This window comes from Prosopis cineraria, unplaced genomic scaffold (genome assembly GCF_029017545.1).
Source record: "Prosopis cineraria cultivar Desert tree isolate PC_DT_omini unplaced genomic scaffold, ASM2901754v1 PC14, whole genome shotgun sequence".
NCBI classification, from domain to species: Eukaryota; Viridiplantae; Streptophyta; class Magnoliopsida; order Fabales; family Fabaceae; genus Prosopis; species Prosopis cineraria.
This window is the reverse complement of record NW_026555345.1, coordinates 10371629-10385761: the sequence shown is the minus strand read 5'-3', so window position 1 is coordinate 10385761 and position 14133 is coordinate 10371629. Positions and strand designations below refer to the sequence as shown.

General features: G+C 33.7%; 1 protein-coding gene across 4 annotated transcripts; it reads right to left on the bottom strand.

The window, feature by feature from the left end:
* Positions 1 to 1466: 1466 nt before the first annotated feature.
* On the bottom strand, positions 1467 to 12461 carry LOC129293057 (CST complex subunit CTC1). Of its 4 annotated transcripts, none has more exons than XM_054930859.1 (16): positions 11172 to 12453; positions 10937 to 11055; positions 10299 to 10373; positions 10133 to 10211; positions 9972 to 10034; positions 9808 to 9885; positions 9468 to 9665; positions 9151 to 9255; positions 8723 to 9007; positions 5813 to 6274; positions 5110 to 5709; positions 4934 to 5025; positions 4220 to 4421; positions 4031 to 4145; positions 3312 to 3634; positions 1467 to 1851 (listed from the first exon to the last, which is right to left on the bottom strand). In XM_054930859.1, exons 1-16 carry the CDS (start codon positions 12297 to 12299, stop codon positions 1690 to 1692), a joined length of 4086 nt encoding a protein of 1361 aa, XP_054786834.1. In that variant the 5' UTR covers positions 12300 to 12453; the 3' UTR covers positions 1467 to 1689. The 4 variants fall into 4 exon arrangements, 3 of the variants coding, with proteins under 3 accessions (XP_054786834.1, XP_054786835.1, XP_054786836.1); XM_054930860.1 differs by having other exon boundaries at positions 5110 to 5703; XM_054930861.1 differs by having other exon boundaries at positions 9546 to 9665.
* Between the last annotated feature and the right edge of the window lie 1672 nt (positions 12462 to 14133).

Genomic DNA, 14133 nt, shown 5'->3' with positions numbered 1-14133 from the left:
AAGAATGAAGGGGGCAAAATGTCACTCCATAATTTTCGCTGCATAAGTCCTTACCCAGGTTTTTTTACTTAAGAAAGCTGTAATGACCATAAAATGGAAATATAAAGATAAAATGGAAATATAAAAATAAAGATAAGATAAAATTTTATCAAAAAATAATAAAATAAAATAAATATATTTTTATTTTTGAAAGAATTTTTTTTACAAGCACGAGATGGGAAAAGGCTTGAAAATATGGCCTGAGAGTTTAGATTTTTTCACAATAATAATTTGGAAGAATAATAATTAAGTCTTTAGAGGACTAATTAATTCAATTTAAATTTCAATGATTTTCAGAATCCCAATAAAATTCCATGCGTGTGTGTGTGTTGTTTTTTTTTTTACAAATTTAACTTATAAAAGAATTCACTAAAATGCCCTTAAATATATGCTTAAAATTTAAAAAATAAGGTGCAAATTCATTAGTTTAACATTACAAAATTGAGTTGAATTTATAAATTTTTAGACCTATTGGAATAATGATTTTGTTATTTTTATACTTTAAACATTAACATGTTATCTTTCAAAACTTGAAAAACATTATAAATTTATTAATTTGAAATTATAAAAATTGGAACCAAACTTCTAAATCTCTTAAACTATTGGAATAATAACTTTATTACTTTTCACGTTTAAACATTAACATGAGCTTTATTTTAAAGTTTAGAAAATAAATTACAAATTCATCAATTTGAAATTGCAAAATTAGAAGCCAAATTTACAAATTGTGTTCCTTGTTAAAATTGAAAAAAAATAAGTTATAAATACATTACAGCAAAGTTTTGAATATTCTAAAAGGGCTCAATTTTTATTGAAATAGTAATTTTATGCTAAATTTCTTGAAGCTTTTACACTCATTTATTGCAATTTCAACAAAAATCACCTTTTGAAACCGCTAGGAAGATTAAAGACCTTATTATAAAAGTGAATGATCATATTTAACCACATGTAAAGAAGCCAATAATTACCAAATAAGTGTGGCATATATAGTAATGATCTATCCCTCTTAAACATCTTTCTAAAATTCAATTTTTGAAAGTATATATATAAAAAAACATTATTTAGAAGAAGATAACTTATTAAATAATGCTTAAATTTCATAAGATTAATCTCACAGTTGTAGGATGTAAATATCTTAGGCAACCAAAAAAAAAAATGAAACCAATAATTGCTCAGATTGGCTTGTATGCCAAACTCTAAATGACAACAAAAATATCAAAATTTTAAATGAGCCACCTTTAAGATGTAAAAGCTTTCTAAGTTCAAACTTAATTACTATCATTCACATGATTTTCCGTGGAATTTCTTGTTCAAAAAATTGGGAGATTTTAATTTTATTTAAAAAAATCTAATAAATTATTGTCTAATCAAAGGTTTTCATTAGTTCACTTTGTTATGCACAAGTATGAGTATTAAATTAGAACATCTTTAGAAAATTGAACATCGATATTTAATGAAAAATTGGTATTAAAACATCTCACTTTTCATGTCAGTCAAAGCTGCTATTTACACATTACAAGATATTATACATCTAAGATGCAATAATACTTGATGACACTGCCACTTCCATGCGACGTATTCAAGCTGACACCATAAAGAAATTAATTTATACAATCAATGCGCTTAAGTGCTTTCATAAGCATTAACTTGTCAAAATTGCCTAGCCATATTCCTGGCCTCAGTCAAGGTGTTCATATAACACACCTCTCTCGCCCAAATATTGGGCATGGTACGCATAATCTCCATTTCCACATGGTACTCTTTCTTTATTTGATCAACCTCCTCAGCGTTCATCACAGAACCAACAACATTCTGCCAAATCAAGTTTGAAGCTTTCGAGTCAGCATGAAATGAGGAAGCGAAGTGGAAATTAATTCTACTAGATAGAGTTGGTAATATGAACTCAACTCGCCAGCTCACAAAATTGGAGCAGATTGGGTTAAAAAACAGGCTCATTTAAACGTGGGTCACGAGTTGATTCATATTACCAGTTCTAATTTTTTATGCAAGATCTAACAAAAACCTCATAAAAAGGTGCAAAAGGAATTAACTCACCCAAAGTAAGAATATTCAAAATCAATCCCAATCGATCATACCGAACCAAATCAACATGAACCAATCAAAATCAATTATAAATAAGGTTTAATTTGGTTTTTCTTTTGGCAAAACCAATTGATTCAATTTGGTTCAGATTTTTATTTTTAAAAACTTGAATCAAACCAAACCAAGTCTTATTACATTTATTATATATATTTTTATAAATTTGTCAAAGTTTTTTCCCCTTTTCCAAGTTTAGTTATTTGCAAATCATTAATAAAAATAAATTATAATTAAGTAAATGTTATTTATAATTGTTTAAGATAATTTTTTAATTTTATAATCAAGTGTTTTAAAGATAATACATTAATTTTTAATAGTTAAATATACTAATTAATTGTTAAAAAAATATTCTTTTGTGCTCAAGAAATTTTTTCATTGCAAATAATAATTAATAGTTAAATTATCAATGAACATAATATATATTGGTGACTATAAAGAATATCTCATTAAATAAGTTCCAACTTCATCCAAACCTATACCAAACCGAACCAAACTACTCAAAAATCAAACCGAACTAATTAGAGGGAAAAACCGAATAGGTCCCAAACTTTAGTGAATCGATTAGTTTGGTTTGGCTTGGTTTGGTTTTTTTTCAAAACCAAACCTATGAACACCCTTAACCCAAAGGTAGGGCTGTTTACAGAATGAGACAAGACAAGGACAATCTTATCCCATATCCATTCCCAAAAAATGAATGGGACCAAACTTTTGTTGCATGTCTTGACCCATCCCAAAAGTCATCTCATTATGATTGGGGCAGAATTGAGCCAATCGGGATGGGGAAAAGCATGAACACCCCTAGGTCTACCAAAGCATGGATTGAAGACTATGAATTTGAATGAGGGGGGGGTGTCTGATGTGTATTTGTAATTTGGGATGAGAGAGAGAAAGAGGAAAGGAGAGAATTAGAGAGAAGGATGAAAAACAATTGCACAGCCTTGAGCTTCTTTAGGCTTTCCTCTTGATAAACAACTTCATATTACTCAAAAACAACTAATCCTAACGGTCATGTCCATCTACGAAATTATGATTATACGAGAGTGTCTTAGAATGTATTCAAGAATTAACTCACCCAACTACCAAAACAAGAATTGAAGACTACGAACTGAGGAGATGAGTGTGTGTGGGTCCATGTCACATCATTATTAGAATGTATTGATGTATTAACTCACCCAAGGTCTGCCAAAGCATGAATTGAAGACTATGAACTTGAGGAGTCTTTCATCAGATCTGCATAGCTCTTCACCATGAATAGCAGAAACAACATGATTTTGGGAAGCCAGTTTAAAACATGAACCGTAGTTTTTCACAGTAATTCCCTTGTGAGTCTTCAAAATTCGCACCAGATGATCAGCAGCGGTACTGGAAGTATTATCACTGATCCCGGCCAGCTTTAGTGACCAATAACCGCTTTTAGGGAGTTTTTCATGTAGTCTCAATAAGGTTGCTGCCCTATCACCATTAGTCCAGCAACAACACGGCGAAGACCCATCATCTATATCCAGACATGAAAAGTGAGAAACAGATCAAATGCCATTTATAAAACGGGAGACCTCACACGTCTCAAGTAAATAAACCTTATGACTACTAATGCTAACCACACAAACAAAATGAACAAATGAAGGACGTAAATGTGTCGACAAAATTTTACAGCAGCACAAGCAAGCGGAAATTAGATGCCATAAATTTATCAGACAGTACAAGCGGACAGGATATTTAAGGAAGAAATAAAAATTTCATCATATCAAGTGCCGGTGCCTAGAGAACAATAGATGACAAGAAACAGTAACAAGTCAAACCACATTTAACGTAGAAGTGCTTCCTCGGCACTGAAAATACAGTTGTTCGTTAGTTATGGCAGAACCTAAATGTTAAATCCAAATTAACTTACCCAACACAAAACCAGCAAGCGAAATGTCAAAAAGAGGCACCAAAGCATTGTTTTTTGCTCGTAAATCACATCCTGTAGCATTCCTCTCTAGAACCAAAACAAAGACTGCAACAACCTGTTCACAACAAATAGCAATAAATCTAACCCACTCTAAAAGCATCAAGATTCATACATAAATTTAGACCTTACTCTGCAACGAAGCCATGTTTGCTTGTGACTTGGGCATTGGTTCAATTCAGAAATCAAACCTGAAAATAAAGTGTCTCCAGATGCATCACATGTGTATGTAGGTCTTATACTGGGTGGTCTGTCACTGTTTGGTTCATCATGTAATATTACAGATTTTATTGCAATAAATGACACTGGCAGCAACAGGAATTCATTGTGACCCCTGCAAATTAGTAATCAAACTTGTCAAAATGACAATGATGAATATGATGATGCCATTCATTAAAACCTTCTCAAGAAAAGTCCTTCCTTCATTAAGGGGCATTCACAAGGAACATACATACGAAAATAACATTCTCATGTTTGGTCCATCACATGTATTTATGTTATGGCGTCTAGCCCGTGTGAGAGTCATGCAAACGCTAGCTAAGCTAATCACCAAGTTATTGCAATTACTGTTTCAGTAGCCAAAACAAACACTAATCATCTTGTCAAAAAAAGAAACAAACACTAATCAATTTTTTTTTATTAAAACAACACTTAGGATAGATGATAAAAGTCCAAAATACTAATCAGAGATCTTGAAAATACTCAGATAGCCGATAATAGTTCACAAGTACTTTCCATTCCACAAGGTAAGTTAACAACATCAAATAGCAACTACCGATGACACACAATAAGATTACATTCAAGACTACAAAACAAAAATACAAGTATCTTACAGTAGATGCATACCGCATATCAAGAATTCGATGGAATGTTGCACATACACCAGGACCAAAACCAGTAGGAAAAGCATGTTTCCTTACCAAACCAAATATTTTCACCTAAAAATAAAATAAAACACGATAAATAAGTTGTCAAAATTAACATACAACATAAATGTATAAACCAGTTGAGTTTGTATTTACAATATGTCGATCCACTAAGACATGAATGCATAAACTGCTTCTAGCTCCCACAGAGCCTTTCAACTGAAGAGCATTCAAGCCTGTACGACTTAAACATGAATTGTTCATACTAGAACTGACATCATGACTGCCAATCACGTGACCCTGGAGAGAAATCAAATTCCCCTCAGGAAACAAGCAGCTTGGAAAAAGACACCCAGAGGACTGAGGAAAGCTAGCAGCGAAAGCTTCAGTAGTCAGAGAATTAATGAAATTTTTGTCTGATATTGCGGATGTCTGGCCTTGACCTTCTGTTCCCAAGAAATTGTAATCCAGGAGATCTTTTAGATTTGCAGGGATGTGAAGACAAACATCTGAAGAGATACCTGGTGCATTGCCGTCTTTAAGCAAAACCCCATTATTGCTAGGAGACAAAATATCTTTTGTGGATGAATCTGCTGATCTATGGCAGTGAGGACCCTCATCAGAAAGAAATGAAAGGCTCCAAAGATATTTTAAAGAATCAAGAACTTTAACACTGCTACCACTTTGAGCATCTTTTAAAGTGCAGAAACAATCTTTTTTATAATGTTTTATGGCATAAAAATCACCAATCTGCAACTGATATAAAGGTTGAAGTGATTTAATACTCAAGCTCACAGCAAAGGACAACAAATACAAAACTAGATAGTGTCTACTGCGTAATGGAAAATGCAAGACACACCTGATAGTTCAAAAAACTCTCAGATGAGATCTCCACAAAAATTTTTCTTCCAATTTGTTGAGAATCAGCACCTTTTTCTACAACAGATGAGGTAGACTGCAAGATAGCTGAATTATTTATATTCTTATGAGGAATGTTTCTAAATGTAACTTGACAAGGTATCTGATGAGAACTCAAATTGATAGGGCCCTGTTGCTCTGAGTTACTGAAAGAACTAGAACAAGCCCTGAACTCACAGATAGAATAGCCAGCCTCATCTTTCAGCAATGAATCTTTTGATTCGTTGACAAGTTTTTGCCTCTTTATGGGTACTTGCTCCTTACCATCAGTGTACCCACAAATACCATTTTCTTTATGTTTCTTTATTAGACCCTTTGAACACTGATTACCATCTTGCCCAGTAAGTAATAAATTCCATGGCAGAAGTAAGGCTTCAATAAAAGTACTTGATGTACTTGACATCTGCAAGAGTTGACATTAGGGCATGAGTTGTGATTACAAAACTAGAGTAGGCACAGCTACACTTTTGACAGCATGTGAACAGTGTTTTTACCCACTTTTATAGACATATTGATATTGACATTGAAATCTTAAATGAATTGATACAAAAATGCTGGCATATATGTACAGGAAATAATTTTAAGAAATAATAGAGATAATATGCAGCCAAAGAACCTTTTAGAATAAATTATATGATTACAATGTAAGTAAATAGCATTAAAGGTGTTTGACTACAGGAATGATCAATCCAGTTAGACTGATGGTAAAAACTTATATCTGGTCCTAAACCAGAAGCGACAACCTTCCGATCTACAGGAAGCATTAAGCAATTAATACGAGAAATCATTTAATTAACTTCCTCAAGAATAATATAAAAGACCCCCTTGTTGTCCTTTCAAGTATTCTATTAGAAAGAACTCTCATTTTATTTATAGCTTTGACAGATTTGAACAAAGTTGTGGACTTTAAAAATGTCATAACCAAGACAATTTTATTACCCAAATACAAAGAACCAAAAATGGATGTTAAGTTCTGTACTACCAAAAAAATTCATAGAACCATCAACCATACATAAACGATAATCTTCAGGAAAAATTTATAAAGCAGCTGAACATGGCAATGAGGAAAAGAACAACAACAACAACAACAACAACAACAACAAGCCTTTATCCCACTAGGTGGGGTCGGCTACATGGATTGCAAGACGCCATTGTGCTCTATCATTTATTAAGCTTTTAGAAATATTATTAATTAAGAGATCACGTTCAACAACTTCCAAGAGTGTTCTCTTAGGCCTTCCTCTACCTCTCTTAATCGGACTCAAAGTTATATGTTCCACTCTTCTCACTGGTGCCTCCCTTGGTCTTCTTTGTACATGCCCAAACCATCTCAACCGATTTTCTACCATTTTTTCCTCAATAGGTGCCACCCTCACTTTTTTACGTATGTGCTCATTTCGAATTTTATCTTTACGTGTATGTCCGCACATCCATCGTAACATTCTCATCTCTGCTACTCCAACTTTATGCTCTTGCTGTCCCGTTAGAGCCCAGCATTCACTACTATATAACATTGCCGGTCTGATAGCAGTACGATAAAACTTTCCTTTAAGTTTATTAGGCACCTTACGGTCACAAATAACTCCTTTAGCTTTTCTCCAATTAAACCACCCAGCTTGAATTCTATGTGAAATATCTCCACTGATTTCGCCATCATTTTGGATAATGGCTCCCAAATATCTAAACTTTTCCACTTGAGGTATAATTTGATCTCCCAATTTCACTTCCAAATTATTTTCGAATAGTCCTTTATCAAATTTACAATATAAATATTCCGTCTTACTTCTACTCAGACGAAAACCTTTCGACTCCAATGTCCTCCTCCATAACTCAAGTTTGCAATTAACCTCTTCTCTTGTCTCTGCTATAAGAACTATATCATCCGCGAAGAGCATACATTTCGGGATTTCCTCTTGAATATGTTCCGTCAAAACATTTAAAATCAAGTTGAACAAATAAGGACTCAGAGATGATCCCTGATGTAGCCCAATCTTTATAGGAAAATCCTTTGTTTGACCACTAGGCGTTCTTATACTAGTTTTTACCCCCTCATACATATCTTGTATGGCTTTAATATAAGCAATCCGTACTCCCTTTTTTTCCAACGCTTTCCAAAGCACTTCTCTTGGTATACGGTCATAAGCTTTTTCCAAATCAATAAAAACCATGTGTAGATCTTTATCTTTACAACGATACTTTTCCATTAATCCCCTTAGTAGATAAATCGCCTCTGTAGTTGATCTACCTGGCATAAAACCAAATTGATTCTCAGAAATACTTGTCTCCAATCTCAACCTGTGCTCAATTACTTTCTCCCACAATTTCATTGTGTGGCTCATGAGTTTAATCCCTCTATAGTTAGTACAATTCTGAATATCTCCTTTATTTTTATAAATAGGAATTAATGTACTTCTCCTCCACTCATCAGGCATTTTCTTGGACCGTAAAATCACATTAAATAACTTAGTTAACCATCTCACCCCTTCTTCACCTAAACATTTCCACGCTTCGATAGATATACAATCAGGTCCGTTGGCTCTACCATTTGCCATTTTCTTAAGAGCTTCCTTTACCTCCTTATCACGTATTTTTCGATAGAATGACAAATTTTGTTCTCCTTCACCAGTTACTAAATCCACAATGAGGAAAAGAACCATATGATTTTTTCTGAAACTTCATTAAAATGAACACCAGCTTAAACATGGGCATAGACTTTACCAATTATAGAAACTGATCTTAAAACGTTTTCATCCCTGAGCTTCTCTATTATTGAGTTTGATCTTCAAACTTGTCAAATGAAAATAATTAGCAGCAGCATAGAGTGTAATTACATTTTGTAGTGTAAATATACCTTCTGTAGCTGAGGAAATTTGTGAGATACTCTTAGTAAATGGTAGTTTCCTGGTTCAAGTATCTTAGATTCATTTTTCATGCTTGGATAAAAATACAGGGGGAAATTCCTGCACTTTACATTCTTCCAGAGAAAGTGAGCATGGATTAATATGCTTAGATCTTTTGTTGCTTGTGTGAACTTGCAATTAAAGATGGCTCCACATGATAATGTCTTGGTGTCATAAAATTCCAAGTGATCCACGAGTTCCGGTATGCCATCCATTATAATGTTATAGTCCATCACCTATATATCCAAAACATTAATGTCACACAAAGGCTTGAAAAAGGTGGTGGAGAATAGAGAATGTCATATCAATGTTATAACTCATAAGTTTGAAAGAGGATAATATTGAAGGAAAGAATTCACAACAAGAAGACCATGGTGACCTCATATAATTCGCTAGGATCCCATGTTAATGGAAGATCAGGTATTAGGACATCAATGCTGCCAGTAGCATCAACCAACTGCAGTCTTCCAGTTGATGGAGCAATCTGAATATTCAAAACAAGATCATGTATGGGAACTTCTGCTGATAGAAGAGATGCCAACAAAATCAAAGTTGCAGAACATAAAATGGTACCATCCCCCATGCTCAAAGAACTAAAGCAATTGCATATCAGATACATGCAACAAAGACAGATCTAATACAGGCATAACAAATCTTAGTAGCACATACACAAACAATCAAATGAGGATACATAACCTTTAAGTACCCAAGCAAAAGACAGCCAACATCTTCACTAGAAATGATCCTTCTAACTGAATGGCCACGAAAACTCACTTCACCAGATAAAAGCCTCAAATGGTTGTCCACCTTCAGCAATTTACAGTCATTTCCTGACCTCAGCATTCTCATTATGGTGGCTTTACAGTGACAGGCGAAAATAGACATAGGAATTACCTGCAATAACATGATCATAGTAATTTTTACTTTTAATTGTCAATGACACATGAGTTTTCAACAAATACATTAGCAAACATATACAAACTTAATAAAGTAGTAAAAGCTGATCAAAGGTAACCATCAGTGAAATAGTAAATACCAGTTTCAGTGAACCACAATGTAGCTCTCTTCCACACCCAAATGAGTCATGTCCACACAGCCCAGTGAAAGCACCACGCTAACAAGAAAATTTCAAGTAACATCACAGCCTAATGAAGAAAATTTTGATTCAAAGAACAAGTTTTTAGTCAATTGTTGATATACCTGTGTCTGAAATACCGATGAAGGTAACTGTAATTGAGCAAACATCTGAGCTAGCCCCTCTCTCTGGAAACACCTTGGAACAACAGTTCATCAGATTTGAAATGGAAGGTAAAGCTTCAAGTACAATAGGAAACTACTTATAACCAAAGGAAGTAAGTTACATGATTTGAACCCAGAAGATCCATGTTGGATAAGACCCCACCAAACTTCTTACGTAAGCTTGAGACAAGAAGTAATACCCTACCAGCCAGCAGAAAAAAATATCAACGCAAAACAAAATTTGAATTTCCAACTAGTGACTATGAAGCCGATTAAACTATTTAGTACCATAATCTTGCAGCAAATGGTAATGACTCAATGAATTTCCCCAGCATGCTTGATGATTGTGGAATAATATGACACCTGCAAGGCTGAATTGAACTGTCATCACTGATGTAAAATAAGAAGGAATGAAAAGGAAAAGACACAAGATTCTCAAGACTTAACATCAAAAGCATTTAGGCACAAGAGCATCTGAGGCAACAAAACCCAAATTCAACTTGGAAATTATAATATGAGCCCAAATTACTCGAGGCACAAAAGAATTTATTCAAATCTTTAATCAAATCCTAATAACTCCAATTACAAACCATAATTCCCAGACAATAATTATCAATAAAAACTAAGATACATAATGACTAACTACATCTGCATAGGGCATGTAGGGACAACAAGGAATACCAAATAAATTAGAATTCGAGGAACAATTAGCATTAAGAACAAAAAAGATGCAAAATATCATTATGATGCCGACAGAAAAAAGTCATTTTACGCATTGAAACAATTTTCCAAATAAAAATAGGGAAAATGATAATGTAATGAAACAACAGCAACTACATGAGCCACAGATGAGAGCATCATATTACAAGCATTCGTGTGACTGGAACCTGAATAATAATGAACAGAATAATTGGAGTAGTACATACTCAGTTTGAAAAGGGGAGAAGGATTCCACCACAATGCTACTCTTCAAGCAGGCCCCAAGAATAAGAATTTTTGTCCATGGAAACTTTGGATCCACAAAATGGACATTTCTGACAGATATCTGCATAATAAAGCATTGTTTCATATAGAAGCGTCCTGTTTGCCATGGAGTTATGTACATTATTCTACATCTCAATAAATATCAAGTCAAAAGAATATCAGATTCACTTTACTTACAATGGCACCAACTCTAAGACTGTGTGGCAGAGTAAGTTTTTGGTCTGTTAAAAGAAGCCAAACATCATGGTCCAACTCCACAACCATCCCTTGCATGTAAACACCTCTAAGTATACCAGTATATGTACTGAATTTTCTCTTCCCCTTTGTATCCATGTTAAAACATGGTAGCCATTGCTTGAAATACGGACGAACATGTAGGGCAGACTCATTGGTAGTCACATACATTATACATGACTCCTCCTTTCCCATGAAAACCAACTTTCTCTTCAAACCCGAAATGACAATGCAGTTACCACTAAGCTTAGTAATTACAGGATGCCAAGATGATGCATGGTCAACAAAATATATATCCACTAATTTGGTAAAAGAATGAGTATTACGATCTGCCATTAAACAACTCAAATCAGGCAATGTTTTAGAACTACATAGTCTGCACTGGCAACAAATTACTTCCACCAAAAACCCCATTAAGTTTCGTGAAGAAGACGAATTCCAATCCTCGGGCCTTTTGGAACCGCTCGCAAGCATCGTACAGGGGACCACAGTTAAAGGGCGAACTGACTCAAGTACCCCATAGACGCGATGCCCAGATGAAAAACTAACACTTTGACCGCTGAAACGACTAGGTACCAAGGGATACGAATCCAAATGGTTTGACTGGTCAAGCTGCTGTTTTCTCAAGTCGTTACTGGAATCCAAAAACCCCCATTTGATAATCTCCAAGAAACCCTTGCCACGTTTACAAGAAATGAAATTCCAAGCATAAACACGAATTTCTTTCCCGATAACATACGCGTCCAATCCAAGGACGTCGCAACAAACCGTACAAGTGCCATCGGAAAACTGGAAGCAAGGGCAGCCAGAAGATGAGCCAGAATTGAGGCTTGGAAGTGTAAGCGTTCCGACCACAATGGTGGGATGTTTCAGTGCAGTGAGGACTCGAGGCACAGTATTAGGGCTTGAAATGGAAGAAGAACTAGTGTTATGACAGAGCGAACGGCTGGACGAGCGTACGTTGAGAGACGCTGTGGAAGTGAGAGGCCGTGCACCTTCCACAAGCTCTGATATCTTAACAATCTTCACATGATCTTCCATTGCGTCGTCCATTTGCGAGGCAAACTGCATCAGCAGATTTTGAAAACTAGTTGAGTGGGGAAAAAGAGGGGCCCACTACATATGACGGCGGGAAGCCGGAGCAGTGAAAGAATGTGGGCGGTTGGATTAATCGGGTGGTTCACAGAGTTATTGCATCCGGAGGAGGTTGCATATCTCCATTTATGTCCTCTTCGATGCTTCTCCACTTGTACTCTCAAGTTGACTAGGGCTATGAAAAAATCCAATGATCCAGGCCTAATCCAACCTTAACAAATTCAGCCCAATCTAATCCTGTAAAAAAATTGACATGAAGGATTGAAAGAACCAACAAGATTAGGTTTTATCTTTGTGTTTGGCTAGACAGGGAATCAAGCTTTTTAAACTTTTTGGTTTAATCTAATTCTATAAAATTATTTAAATATCATTATAATTATTTTTTTTATATAGTTTAAATGTGAAGATTAAAACTGATTGTTAAACATAGTATCTCACTTTATTTCCTAATTCCCTACTTCTCTTCTCTTAAAGTTTGCTATTAAATTGTTACTTTAATGTAATTTAGACATGTTGAAATTTGTTAAATATTATTATGAATTTATTATGATTAATTTTTAATATTTTGTGATAAATTTTATATGATTTTAAATATTTTTATTACATTAATTGAGTTTATCATATTAAAATAAATTATTGCCTTTCATAGAAAAAAAAATAAAGAAAGATACTAAACTATTGGATTAGTCTGTTAATTTTATAGACCAACTTCGTTCCTGTTTAAATTTAGGTTATGTCTAAATAGCACTAGATTAAAAGTTGCCTAATCCAATTAATTTTATAGAAAAAACCAAACTTTGAGTTAAGATGAAGTCCTTATTTATTAGTCTTTTGGGCTACCATACTCTCAACCCTTCAATCAAATTTTGAATAGTTATAATTTAGTATTTCATAAAATTATTGTGGAAATATAAAAAAATAAATTTAAAATATAATAAAGTTGATTTGAATTACGATTCAATATTCAGAGTTTTCTTCGTCTTGGCATCCAACCAAACATAGTTAACTAACTCGAGTTGAGATCGATGGTGTTTGTGGAGCATGTGTTCTCTCAATCTCCCCAATCGCGGTTCCTCAGTTGTAGCTGAAGACATATCCCCCCTGCTTTCCATTTTTCCCGTGTTTCTTTTTTCAAGTACGATGAAGACTTAATATGTAGCAATTTTTGGCAACACGTCAAATATTATTACTTTAATCACTGTATTATCTTTTACTGTTGTTAATATAATTGTCCTTTCATTAAAAAAAATTCAGAATTGTAATTAAAAAAATGAATTTTATAAAATGTTAAACCTTAACAATTTTAAAATTGATTCAAAGGTTGACATAACAAGTGAAGGGAAAGTAATGGAAAATAAATATATTAATTTTAAAAAAATAATATTCAAACAGATTATATTATAACATAATCAATTATAATCAAAATCAATTATTTTTATAATTAACTATACCCAACTAAAATCTAAATGAGCTCATACTTTTTTTGATCCTATTTATAAGTCACTTTCAATATATTTAATTAAAACAAATAAAAACCTTAAGCTTTATTAATTCTATTTTAAAATTTAATAAGTTTCTCCCTCTACCTCTAATAAGAATAAAAATAATTATTTTAAATAATTTCTTCTAGTATTTAATAAGGATATAAAAGTAAAGATGAATATAATCTAATTAGATCCGCTCTTTATAGACAAACTTGGAATTTGCAATCCCAGCTAAGATCAGTTCAGGATCATGGGATCCTTTTCTATCAAATAAGAAGGGCTATTTCACAAATTGTAGTTCTAAGTAATTGCTCCATAGATCCTAT

Coding starts and splice junctions, on each gene's coding strand:
- LOC129293057 (XM_054930859.1), bottom strand. CDS start 12,299: ATGCAGTTTGCCTCGCAAATGGACGACGCAATGGAAGATCATGTGAAG. Junction 5,026..5,109: donor TCTTAGTGGATCGACATATT/GTAAATACAAAC, acceptor TTTTATTTTTAG/GTGAAAATATTTGGTTTGGT. Junction 4,422..4,933: donor CATCGAATTCTTGATATGCG/GTATGCATCTAC, acceptor ACTAATTTGCAG/GGGTCACAATGAATTCCTGT.